Source organism: Heptranchias perlo, chromosome 4 (genome assembly GCF_035084215.1).
Source record: "Heptranchias perlo isolate sHepPer1 chromosome 4, sHepPer1.hap1, whole genome shotgun sequence".
Taxonomy (NCBI): Eukaryota; Metazoa; Chordata; class Chondrichthyes; order Hexanchiformes; family Hexanchidae; genus Heptranchias; species Heptranchias perlo.
Genome location: NC_090328.1, coordinates 4,445,416 through 4,458,655, shown reverse-complemented (window position 1 = coordinate 4,458,655; position 13,240 = coordinate 4,445,416). Strand labels below are relative to the sequence as shown.

Genomic DNA, 13,240 nt, shown 5'->3' with positions numbered 1-13,240 from the left:
GCACGTCCCAAAGCGCTTCGCAGCCAATTGAGTACTTTTTTGAAGTGTAGTCACTGATGTTGTGTGGGGCAATGTGGCGGCCAATTTGCATACAGCAAGTTCCGGCAAACAGTGAATGAGACGAGTGACTGTAAGCTGTGTTCTTTTTTAATGGAGGTGTTGATTGAGTGAGGTGTGTTGGCCAGGGACTAAAACTACGAGGTGCCAAAAAGAAGGTAACGCCCCTTTAAATGCAGCTTGCTTGATTCAGCAATCCAGTGCGATGCGATCTAGTTGTTGAAGAGATAAAAAAAAAAATTCTTTTGTAGCCAGTGAGCAATCATAGTGAAACTCCAGCGAGCAGCATATATATAAAGGCAGCGGGGATCTGCCAACACTCAGAGTGCCTCTCATCCTTTGGTGAAAGCCTGAAACATCCCAGGACCCGAAACTCTCTCCATCGGACACTCGCCCTCGCGATCGCCTCCTACCCGAAGAGCGTCATCATGGCTCTCCGTCTCCAGGTCGTCCTCCTCCTCTGCGGCACCCTGTGTCACTTCTGCGAAGGTAAGATTAGCCCGCTCCGCTGGTGGGAGACGGTGAATGTTAAGGGATTTGAGGATCCACCTGCACCTCAGTCAGGAGAGGTGCAGGGGGCAGATCCGTTTCTTGTCCGATTAACCCGTCTGTAAATGGGCTCGGTGTGGGCGGGGGGGAGGGGAACAATTCTCGGCGTTAATTGACGTCACGTGTACGTGATTGCGAGAGCTGCCGGTTTGCATTTTCCGAGATTTTCACCGGTACTCAGGGATCATTGTTAAAAAAAAACGACCTTGCATTTCGATAAGGCCTTTCACCACCTCAGGATGTCCCAAAGCGCTTTACGGTCAATGAAGTACTTTTTGAAGTGTTGTAATGTAGGAAACGCAGCAGCCAATTTGCGCACAGCAAGATCCCACCAACAGCAATGTGATAATGACCAGATAATCTGTTTTAGTGATGTTGGTTGAGGGTATAAATATTGGCCAGGACACCGGGAAGGACTCCCCCCACTCTTTTTCAAAATAGAGGTCATGGGATCTTTTGCGTTCACCTGAGAGGGCAGACGGGGCCTCGGTTTAACGTCTCATCCAAAAGACGGCACCTCCGACAGTGCAGCACTCCCTCAGTACTGCACTGGTGTGTCGGCCCGGATTATGTGTTCAAGTCTCTGGAGTGAGACTTAAACCCACGAGCTTCTGACTCCGAGGCGAGAGTGCTGACCCACTGAGGCTCGGCCGACAGTAACTAACCGTTAACGGGTTCCGAAGGGGCTTCACGGAATGAGCGGATCATCAAGCAGCCTCTTCACGGGAGCCCGATCCTCCCCGGCCGATTTCCCCTTCTACCCCCCCACCCCGACCCGCGGCCAGGAGATCCGATTACCCCAGGTCAGGAACAGAAACCTGCCCCTCGCTCCTTCTCGCGGGGGGTGGGGGACGTGTCAGATCTAAACCCCCTCCCTCCCGTCTCTTCCGAAGGCGCTGACTCCTTGCTGGGCTACGTTTCCCTTAAGGGCCCGCTCGTCTTCCAGCATTCGCCCAAGTGGTCGCCCGCCATACGTGTGCCCGGACAGTGAGCTGGCTATTCGACTGCGATGGCATCGCATCCAAGCTCCAACCTGTCCTCAGGCCACGTGCCCACACAAAGGCATTGCATCAGGTCGCTAGATAAGGAGTGGGACCCGGGCTGAGTTTATTTGTTAATGCTACCCCCCTGCCGCCCCCACCAGCCCAAGGGAACTGAGGCCGATTATAGGGCCACCATCTTCTCAAGGGAGGGGCAATAAATGCCAGCCTTGCCAGCGATGCCCACATCCCCAGAATGAATTGAGCAATACCCACACTCCTGGCGGGGAGCAGTGTTTGCAGGGAGTGTGGATGAGAGACAGCGATACTGCGATGTTACGCGATTCCCCAACCTGAGGTACCCCCTGCAGTGGACCTCCCTCCTCGGAGAGAGGGGTCAGTGAGTTTAATCTGGTATTCCAGATCGCATCCTGTGGCTGGAAGTGCAGATCTGGGGCTTGACGGGTGAATGCACGACTGCCCTACAGGGCACCGAGCCCCATTCTGACCGGCAAAGAGCCCAGCTTCAGTCACTGCTACAATCAGCCTGAGCTCCGTCAGGTTTAAAGAGGGATAAACCAGCCCAGCCCTCTGGATCTAGATTTACTAGAATGATACCTGGACTCCAAGGGTTAAATTATGAGGAGCGATTACACTAACTAGGGTTGTATTCCCTGGAATTTAGAAGATTAAGGGGTGATTTGATCAAAGTTCTCAAGATATTAAGAGGAACTGATAGGGTGGATAGAGAGGAACTATTTCCGCTGGTTGGGGATTCTAGGACTAGGGGACATAGCCTAAAAATTAAAGTCAGGACTTTTGGGAGTGAAGTTAGGAAACATTTCTACACACAAAGGGTGGTAGAAGTTTGTAACTCTCTTCCACAAACGGCAATTGATGCTTGCTCAATTGTTCATTTTAAATCTGAGATTGATAGACTTTTGTAAACTAAAGGCATTAAGGGATATGGGACTGAGGTGGGTACATGGAGTTAGGTCACAGATCAGCCAAGATCTCACTGAATGGCGGAACAGGCTCGAGGGGCTGAATGGCCTCCTCCTGTTCCTAACCGTTCCTATCTTGCTATCCCACTCCCCGCTCCCCGTCACCCACCAGATCTTATCCCCGTGCCACAGCTGAAGGCCAGTGGCAGTGCGGCCTGTGACGCCTCTTCCTGTGTTTCTCCGCCTGTGCAGGGAACCGGGGAGACGATGGGGCGGGGGACTGCTGCCTGGAAGTCAGTCCCAGGGTGATCCCCAGGCGCATCGTCGCAGATTACGAGGTGCAGGATGGTGGAACGAGCTGTCGTATCGCCGCGGTGATGTAAGTAGAAAGCAGTCTGTGTTACCTCCAACCCCGTCTCCTGCTCAGTGCCTCCAGACATCCCCGCCCCCGCCTCCGCCCCCCTCCCGGAAATGACCATGGGACAATTTGTAACCTGAATATATAAAATAATACAGCTTTAACTTCATCGCGTTTTATCACCACCTCTTCTGACTCGTGTGAGGGGCCAATCCCAGGCAGCCACGCTTCCCAGCTGTGAGCCCAGACGTGGTCTGCTAGCAAGCTATTCAACCACAGTCGGCATCACAGTCAAAGCAATCCAGTTCTCATCCCTTCGAGGGTTGTCCCAGCAATGCCCTGCAGGGGGAGCGGTATGAGAATCCGGACTACCATTCTGATGCCACCCCACACTCCGAGCCATCCTTCCGTCACCGCGGTTACCAGCTGGGAGAGAGGAATCACCCTGTGCACACGGGCACTATCTACTGGGGTAACGGGAAGGCGATGGGGAGTGGGAGTCCTGTCTGAAATTTAATTACCCCTCGTCCCAGCACTGATCGTGAACCAGGAGGCCTGATCTCAATCGACCAACGCAGCACAGACCAGGGGATTGAACCCCTGAAGAGTCCTCCCTGGGCACTGCTCTGGGCACCCCTCTGGGCACCGCCCTGGGCACTGCTCTGGGCACCCCGCTGGGCACCGCCCTGGGCACTGCTCTGGGCACCCCTCTGGGCACCCTGCTGGGCACCGCCCTGGGCACCGCTCTGGGCACCACTCTGGGCACCCCGCTGGGCACCGCCCTGGGCACTGCTCTGGGCACCCCTCTGGGCACCCCTCTGGGCACCGCCCTGGGCACCGCTCTGGGCACCACTCTGGGCACCCCGCTGGGCACCGCCCTGGGCACTGCTCTGAGCACCGCTCTGGGCACCGCTCTGAGCACCGCTCTGGGCACTACTCTGGGCACTACTCTGGGCACTACTCTGGGCACCGCTCTGGGCACCACTCTGGGCACCGCCCTGGGCACCACTCTGGGCACCACTCTGGGCACCGCCCTGGGCACCGCTCTGAGCACCGCTCTGAGCACCACTCTGGGCACTACTCTGGGCACTACTCTGGGCACTACTCTGGGCACATCTTGGGGCACCACTCTGGGCACCGCTCTGGGCACTACTCTGGGCACATCTTGGGGCACCACTCTGGGCACCGCTCTGGGCACCAAACTGGGCACATCTTGGGGCACCACCCTGGGCACTGCTCTGGGCACCAATCTGGGCACCGCCCTGGGCACTGCTCTGGGCACCGCGCCACAGTGAGCCCCGACTCTGTCCGATGGGCCAGCGGGAGTCGCTCAGTGGGTTCATTTTCATGTGAAACGATACTTCTTTGCAGATTCATCACAGTCAAAGGCAGGAAACTGTGTGCCCCCCCTGCCTCACGGTGGGTGAAGAGATTAATGAGGAGATGTGACAAACTCAACCAGCCAAGGTAAGAGGGACTTAAACTGCCTTCGGCTTCTAATCACACCTGAATATATGATTCTGATTTAACGGGGCACGGCCCAGCAGAGTTGGTCATAGTGCTGCCTTACAGCTCAGGTAAATTATTGCGCAGGGGCCTCTAACTCTGTACCTGCCCTGGGAGTGTTTGATGGGACAGTGTAGAGGGAGCTTTACTCTGTATCTAACCCGTGCTGTACCTGCCCTGGGAGTGTTTGATGGGACAGTGTAGAGGGAGCTTTACTCTGTATCTTACCCCCTGTACCTGCCCTGGGAGTGTTTGATGGGACAGTGTAGAGGGAGCTTTACTCTGTATCTTACCCCCTGTACCTGCCCTGGGAGTGTTTGATGGGACAGTGTAGAGGGAGCTTTACTCTGTATCTTACCCCCTGTACCTGCCCTGGGAGTGTTTGATGGGACAGTGTAGAGGGAGCTTTACTCTGTATCTAACCCGTGCTGTACCTGCCCTGGGAGTGTTTGATGGGACAGTGTAGAGGGAGCTTTACTCTCCTCTACAAGTCCAAACTCTATGTTTAGATGAAGTCGATGTAAAATGTTCTTGCTCCTAAGCCTTGCTCTGTTCTTCTTTCTCTCTAGTGGACTGGATATCTGAAGCGAGGACGCCCAAGGTATAAGTGAGAGACTGCAGAAGTATCTCGACTCCCAGCCGGATCGAGTGTAGTCTGCAGCATCTTTCATCTTTACCCACTCTTACTTTATTGCAAAAAGCTATCAGACAATCCCAGACTAATGTGAATTTAGCTCCCCAATAATAAATGTAGCCGCGGAGTGCTTGTAATTGTAAATTCAGTCCCATTGTCGAGGGATGTGTGTTACTTAATCATTGTTGTATTCTGGGTAAACCCTTTTAACCCGTTAGATGCCACGAGGGTGACTGGTGTGGGATACAGGAAATATAACACTGGTGAACTAGAGGGCCCTGCACTGAAATTGGGGTTAGGATACATTGCTCATGGCAGCGTAGAGGGAGCTTTACTCTCCCTCCCAAGCTGTGTTGCGCGTGACCAGGGAGTGCTGGCTGTTGGCACTGCCTCTCCCAAATGGGAAAGAGCCAGGATCCCCGGCACTGACACGTCTCACCAAGACAAACGCCAAAATTCAGCGGGGTGAATTTGCACTGAGTGCCAGTCCCATACGAGCACGTTAACGCCCTTATCAAATTGCTCGCTTTGGTACTTGTGTGAAGCTGTTAACCGGCCCGTACACTGTCGTCACTCAGCTCTATATCGCCCTACATCAAGAGTATCCATGAGTGGGTTACGGTGAGCACCAGCAGTCAGATATGGATGAGAGTGTGGAGAGAGAAACTGGCCGTTCCTATCGTCTCCAGCACATCGCCTTCTGGGGATAGGGAATTTCCCCGGTGTTGGCCTGTTCCTTTTGTTTATGGGTCCAGAGTTACGTGCCTTAATGTGACCTGGGCTACAAGCTCCATGGGTGGGCGTGCTCGCGGTCTGTCTGAAAATCCATTTTTTTAAAATTCTAAAGCTTCCCAGCCCAATTCCCCGATCGTGGCGACCCATGATGTACGTTGGCCACGAGTGATTCGAGGGCAGAGGTCCTGTTTCTGAGAGTTAGCGTCCAGAAAATCCCTCGCCATGAGGGCCAAGTACGCCCAAATTCATCCAGTCGTGAACTCAACGTGCAACAATGAATCATAGAAACATAGAAAATAGGAGCAAGAGTAGGCCATTCGGCCCTTCGGGCCTGCTCCGCCATTCAAAATGATCATGGCTGATCGTCTAACTCAGTACCCTGTTCCCGCTTTTTCCCATATCCCTTGATCCCTTTAGCATTAAGAAATATATCTATCTCCTTCTTGAACATCTAATGACTTGGCCTCCACTGCCTTCCGTGGTAGAGAATTCCACAGGTTCACCACCCTCCGAGTGAAGAAATTTCTCTTCATCTCGGTTCTAAATGGAATACCCCGTATCCCGAGACTGTGACCCCTGGTTCTGGACTCTCCAGCCATCAGGAACATCCTCCCTGCATCTAGTCTGTCTAGTCCTGTTAGAATTTTACATGTTTCAATGAGATCACCTCTCATTCTTCTAAACTCTAGTGAATATAGGCCTAGTCGACCCAATCTCTCCTCATACGTCAGTCCTGCCATCCCAGGATGGCCACTTGGCCCTGTTGGGATCTGTGCCATGTTTAGTGGTTGGCCTAGCCCAGTTTAACTTAGCTCAGTTTGACATTAATTGGGACACTTTCCCTCCATGAGGTTTCGGTTTGTATTGAAATGTTCTCGTCTTTAACGCGTTCCTGTTGTCACTCAGACTCCAAATGTCAATGACCATTCAGTTGGGCTGAACCCCCTCCCTGGTTTAGTACCGGGACATTCAAGTAATAGAGTGAGCTACTTCAAAAAAAGGAGCTGATAAATCTCCAGCTGGGAGTGGTTACGGAGACAAGGTAGAGGGCCCTGGTCAGGCATTAGATTTTCCATACCAAGCACCGTGGCCTGCAGCAGGTCATGGAGAAGGTCCATCATTACCTTCTCAGGGCAACTAGGGGTGGACAATAAATGGGGCCTTGCCAAAGACATCCACATTCCAGGAACAAATTTAAAAGAAAGAGAGTCCATGATAGGGGAGAGTGTTCATGGGCTGTGGGAGGAGATTAAATGGGTGGAGAGAGTCCATGATAGGGGAGAGTGTACATGGGCTGTGGGAGGAGATTAAATGGGTGGGTAGAGTCCATGATAGGGGAGAGTGTACATGGGCTGTGGGAGGAGATTAAATGGGTGGGTAGAGTCCATGATAGGGGAGAGTGTAGATGGGCTGTGGGAGGAGATTAAATGGGTGGGTAGAGTCCATGATAGGGGAGAGTGTACATGGGCTGTGGGAGGAGATTAAATGGGTGGGTAGAGTCCATGATAGGGGAGAGTGTACATGGGCTGTGGGAGGAGATTAAATGGGTGGGTAGAGTCCATGATAGGGGAGAGTGTACATGGGCTGTGGGAGGAGATTAAATGGGTGGGTAGAGTCCATGATAGGGGAGAGTGTACATGGGCTGTGGGAGGAGATTAAATGGATGGGTAGAGTCCATGATCGGGGAGAGTGTACATGGCCTGTGGGACGAACAGACCTTGATGGCTAAATGGCCTTTTCCCGTTTTATTCCTTTTCATTTATTAAGATGCAGTAATTATTAAGTGCTGCACATCCTCCCTCAATTACCTGTAAACAGTTTTCTTGTGTTGATTGAGTAAGAATCCAGATTTGTTCGAATGAGATGGACGTGATTGAATGAGCGTTACAGTCTAACTGACTGGCAGTCACAGATTGCTGTTCTAGGTCAATAATGTTGAGATATCGCCTTGAATATTGCCCAGTGAGAGGGCTTCTTCACTGTCCGCATGCCGAGGGTCACCCTCTCAAAGAGATTGAAAATCTGAGGCGTCCACCTCTTCCAGTGGTTGGGGGAGGAGGAAGAGCGAAACAATGCTCTCTCTTTACAGCTTAGAGTGAAGTTGACGTTAAGACTACAGTTTCTCAAAGCCCCTCCAATGCCCTCAATTCCCCTCCAGCGCTCTCAAAGCCTGACCTATGGCGATCAGTGGAAACCTGACCTGCAGGGCTCTCTCCTTAATATCAGTTTCCTTTTTCCTAGTCTGCACTAAGAGAAGGAAGGAGGATACGACTCGGAGGCTGTGCGCCAGGGTAATACCGGCCCGCGGAGGTGAGGGTGGGGGGTTAAGTGTACCAGGGAGAGTTCCTGCTCCTGCTCTCCATACCGTGTAAGGTTACCAACTCTGGTTGGCCGTATCCCTGGTGGTTTTATCACATGACCTCCCGCCTCCAACCATCCCGCCCAATCAGACCTGCCTTTATTCCTATTTTCATGACGATTAAATGAAACTGCTCAAAGAAAATGAGAAAAAGCTGCAATTCTTTTTTAAAATACGCCAATGGGTTTTTTTCCTCTCTAGTGTCCGGGAGATTCAATCTTTAGCTCCTGGAGACTTCAGGACAATCCTGGAAGGTCAGGGACCTGAGCAATGTTCCCTGATGGAAACTGTGCGTCCGCACGCACACGCACATACGTGTTCAGGCGTGTGTGACATCAGATGAAGACAAACTGCGATGCCACCCCCCCCGCCCCCCTCCCGCGACTCCACGGTAAAGACCGTAACATCCCACGGACTCGTAGTAATGACCTCTCCTCATGAGGCTACGTCCAGCTTCTGGCGCCAATTTCTCATCGAGCCCCCACCCCCTTGGGTCAAAAGTTGTCCGCCCAATCTAGTAAGCTGCCTCGCATGGCTCAAACAGGAGGTCAAAGGTGAAAGATCGAAGGCCGTGCAATCTGCTGGATCAGGATACACTGTCACGTCCATTGCTTAAAGTCGACTATTTCAATAAATGTGTCTCCTTGCTGATGATGTGATTTGATAAAATTTAAAGGTAATTTTGGAGACGGTTTGATTTTTCTATGTTTCTGCGTTTTAAAAACCAAAAAAAAAGAATGCTTTGCTGCTTTAATTTCCAGATATCAGATGTTGCACTCTGTGTTGTGGCTGATTAATGTGAATAAGGTCCCTAGAATTAAATATATTTTCTTACATCCTGATACGGATTTGTCGCTGTCTTATTGAAAAGCGCAAGCTTCTTCCACACTGAGAAGCCTTGGTGAACGGCCCCGGTGGGGGGGGTGAAAAGGGAGGGAGAAGGGGAGGTCACTCGAGAATCAAAAGCCTTACATTTCCACAGCAAGGTTATCATCTCTCTCAGAAACATCTCACAGTGTCAGCTGTGGCTCAAGTGGGTGTCACTCTCGCCTCCGAGTCAGAAGGTCGAGGGTTTGAACCTCCCACTCCAGAGACTTGAGCCCATAATCGCGGCTGACGCCCCCAATGCCGTACTGAGGGAGTGCTGCACTGTCGGAGGTGCCGTCTTTTGCGTGAGATGTTAAACCGAGGCCCCGTCTGCCCTCTCAAGTTGATGTAAAAAAAAATCCCATGGTGCTATTTCGAAGAAGAGCAGGGGGGAGTTCTCCCCGGTGTCCCGGCCAATGTTTATCCCTCAACCAACATCACTAAAAACAGATTATCCGGTCATTATCTCATTGCTGTTTGTGGGATCTTGCTGTGCGCAAATTGGCTGCCACGTTGCAACAGTGACTACACTTCAAAAAATACTTCATTGGCTGTAAAGCAGTTTGGGATGTCCTGAGGTGGTGAAAGGCGCTATATAAATGTAAATCCTTCTTTTGTTCAAAGCACTTCACGCACCATTGCTTGGAAGTTCAACAATAGCTGTTACGTCGGCCGGCGTGGCAGCCATTTTCTGCACAGCAAGATCCCACAGACAGCAGTAAGGTGGCAGCGGTCGGGTGGGTCTTTAGGGCATGCGGATTGCAGGAGGGAGGGAAGACTGAGGTTCCGCCGTTTTGAGGTCCCGGGAAACAAGGGGCCGGGACATGCTCCAGCCGGCGTGTCAAGGCTGTCCGCACATCCTGCGGACAAACAGTACAAGAAGACTTACCTCGTGGTCTCCGGCGTCCACTTGCTCCCTCTTCAATTTTTTTGAAGTTCAGCGCTGTGATTTCAGGGCAGGGGTTCGTTGGGAACCCGCACAGACTGAGGGAATGGGAGCCTGGCCCACAGAATCTGTCAAGGAGAGAGGTCCCACCCACAAGCAGGCAACTAGAAATCATCCCTTCACAGTTAACTTCTGTATGTTAGTTTGACTAAAAATTTAACGTAGCTTATAAAAACCAAGCAAATGATATAATTTAATCAAACTTACAGAAGTTAAAAGTAAAAAAAATCTTCTTAATTTTTAAAAAAAATTTTAATGTACGAAAAATATCAAAATAAGAGTCATTTGACATTGCACATTTTTAAAATTTAATATTTTGTTGTTTCGCTGTTATTAACAGTCACCGGGCTTTTAAAAAGTAGTGTAGGCCTGGTATTTTCCAGTGTATCTTCTCGTGGAGCAAATATCTTCGTTCCAGCTGGGCAGATGGGGAAGTTTACGAGTGTTTGATGATTTTAATGACTGTAGCGTAGGGGGGTCCTTTAATTCGGACCTGTCGAACCGCCAGTGAACCAATGGGAGCAAGGTCACGATTTCCTGGTTTTAGTGCACATTCGTGAACTTGCTTCCTGGATTCGCGGCGGAGAGAGAGGACGCCATTGGTGAACGGTGTCCTCGGGTGAGTAGTTTACGCCTCGTTGAGTTTGAGTAGCAGACAGTGCAATGAGTCTCGGTTTCCGCACAGCAAGGATTCAGGCATGAGGAAGAGCGTGGAAGAGGAAGTCAAGCCTCTAGAGGAAGCTTCAGCGGAGGAGGAGATGTTGGGTTAAGGTGCTCAGGTCATTCTGATAACTCTACATCTTCCGTTGGGTTCATAGAATCACAGAACCATAGAGAATAACGGCACAGAAGGAGGCCACGCAGCCCATCATGTCCGGGCCGGCCGTAAAAGAGCTATCCAGCCTAATCCCACTTTCCAGCACTTGGTCCGTAGCCCTGTAGGTTTCGGCACTTCAAGTGCACATCCAGGTACTTTTTAAATGAGTTGAGGGTTTCTGCCTCTACCACCCTTTCAGGCAGTGAGTTCCAGACCCCCACCATCCTCTGGGTGAAAACATTTCTCCTCAGCTCCTCTCTAATCCTTCTACCAATTACTTTAAATCTATGCCCCCTGGTCACTGACCAATCTGCTAAGGGAAATAGGTCCTTCCTATCCACTCTATCTAGGCCCCTCATAATTTTATAGACCTCAATTAAATCTCCCCTCAGCCTCCTCTGTTGCAAAGAAAACAACCCCAGCCTATCCAATCTTTCCTCATAGCTAAAATTCTCCAGTCCTGGCAACATCCTCGTAAATCTCCTCTGTACCCTCTCTAGTGCAATCACATCTTTCCTGTAATGTGGTGACCAGAACTGTACACAGTACTCAAGCTGTGGCCTAAGTAATGTTTTATACAGTTCCAGCATAACCTCCCTGCTCTTATATTCTATCCTCGGCTAATAAAAGAAAGTATCCCGTATGCCACCTTAACCACCTTATCTACCTGTCCTGCTACCTTCAGGGATCTGTGGACATGCACTCCAAGGTCCCTTTGTTCCTCTACACCTTTCAGTATCCTCCCATTTTTTGTTTATTCCCTTGCCTTGTTTGCCCTCCCCAAATGCATTACCTCACACTTCCCTGGATTGAATTCCATTTGCCACTTTTCTGCCCACCTGACCAGTCCATTGATATCTTCCTGCAGTCTACAGCTTTCCTCCTCACTATCAACCACATGGCTTCTTAATCATGCTCCTTACATTTAAGTCTAAATCATTAATATATACCACAAAAAGCATTGGACCTAATGCTGTGCCTTGCAGGATCTCACTGGAAACAGCCTTCCAGTCGCAAAAACACCTATTGACCATTACCCTTTGTTTCCTGCCACTGAGACAATTCTGGTTCCAACTTGTCACTTTCCCTTGGATCTCATGGACTTTTACTTTTTTGACCAGTCTGCCATGTGGGACCTTGTCAAAAGCCTTTGCTAAAATCCATGTAGACTACATCAAACATGCTACCCTCATCGACCCTCCTTGTTACCTCCTCAAAAAATTCAATCAGACACGACCTTCCCTTAACAAATCCGTGCCTTTCTAAATGACGATTTATGCTGTCCCTCAGAATTTTTTCCAATAATTTGCCCACCACCGAGGTTAGACTGACTGGCCTGTAATTACTCGGTCTACCCCATTCTCCCTTTTTAAACAACGATACAATGTTAGCAGTCCTCCAACCCTCTGGCATCACGCCTGTAGCCAGAGAGGATTGGAAAATGATGGTCAGAGCCTCCGCTATTTCCTCCCTTGCTTCTCTTAACAGCCTGGGATACATTTCATCCGGGCCTGGTGATTTATCTACTTTCAAAGATGCTAAATCCTTTAATACTTCCTCTCTCACTATGTTTATCCCATCCAATATTTCACACTCCTCCTCCTTAACTACAATCTCTGCATCATCCCCCTCTTTTGTGAAGACAGATGCAAATTATTCATTAAGAACCAGACCAATTTGAAAGACGGCTCCTCTGACAGTGCAGCACTCCCTCAGTACTGCACTGAAGTGACAACCTAGATGACACGTTCAAATCGCTTGAACCATTGATCTACCAACTGAGAAAGTGCTACCACTGAACCCATGTAATGCTACCCCACTACACAGTGTATTGGAATACCAAACTACAAATACCACCCAATGATACCACATATACTACTCAGTGATACCACATATACCACCCAATGATACCACATATACCACCTAGTGATATCACATATACCACTCAGTGATACCACATATACTACTCAGTGATACCACATATACCACCTAGTGATATCACATATACCACTCAGTGATACCACATATACCACCCAGTGATACCACTTATACCACCCAATGATACCACATATACCACCCAGTGATACCACTTATACCACCCAATGATACCACATATACTACTCAGTGATACCACATATACCACCCAATGATACCACATATACCACCCAGTGATATCACATATACCACTCAGTGATACCACATATACCACCCAATGATACCACATATACACCCAGTGATACCACATATACACCCAGTGATATCACATATACCACCCAGTGATATCACATATACCACCCAGAGATACCACATATACCACCCAGTGATACCACATATACACCCAGTGATACCACATATACACCCAGTGATATCACATATACCACCCAATGATATCACATATACCACCCAGTGATACCACATATACACCCAGTGATACCACATATACACCCAGTGATACCACATATACCACCTAGTGATATCACATATACCA

General features: G+C 50.0%; 1 protein-coding gene across 1 annotated transcript; it reads left to right on the top strand.

The window, feature by feature from the left end:
* The first annotated feature begins 246 nt into the window (after window positions 1-246).
* On the top strand, window positions 247-8,964 carry LOC137320697 (C-C motif chemokine 19-like). Its single transcript, XM_067982388.1, has 4 exons — window positions 247-546; window positions 2,783-2,909; window positions 4,260-4,355; window positions 4,964-8,964. The coding sequence occupies exons 1-4, from the start codon at window positions 486-488 to the stop codon at window positions 4,977-4,979; spliced, it is 300 nt and encodes a 99-aa protein (XP_067838489.1). The 5' UTR covers window positions 247-485; the 3' UTR covers window positions 4,980-8,964.
* Window positions 8,965-13,240: the final 4,276 nt, after the last annotated feature.

Excerpts from the sequence above, each read along its gene's own strand:
- LOC137320697 (XM_067982388.1), top strand. The coding sequence starts at position 486 with ATGGCTCTCCGTCTCCAGGTCGTCCTCCTCCTCTGCGGCACCCTGTGT. Across the intron at positions 547-2,782 it reads CCTGTGTCACTTCTGCGAAG|GGAACCGGGGAGACGATGGG; the intron begins GTAAGATTAGCC and ends CCGCCTGTGCAG. Across the intron at positions 2,910-4,259 it reads TGTCGTATCGCCGCGGTGAT|ATTCATCACAGTCAAAGGCA; the intron begins GTAAGTAGAAAG and ends ACTTCTTTGCAG.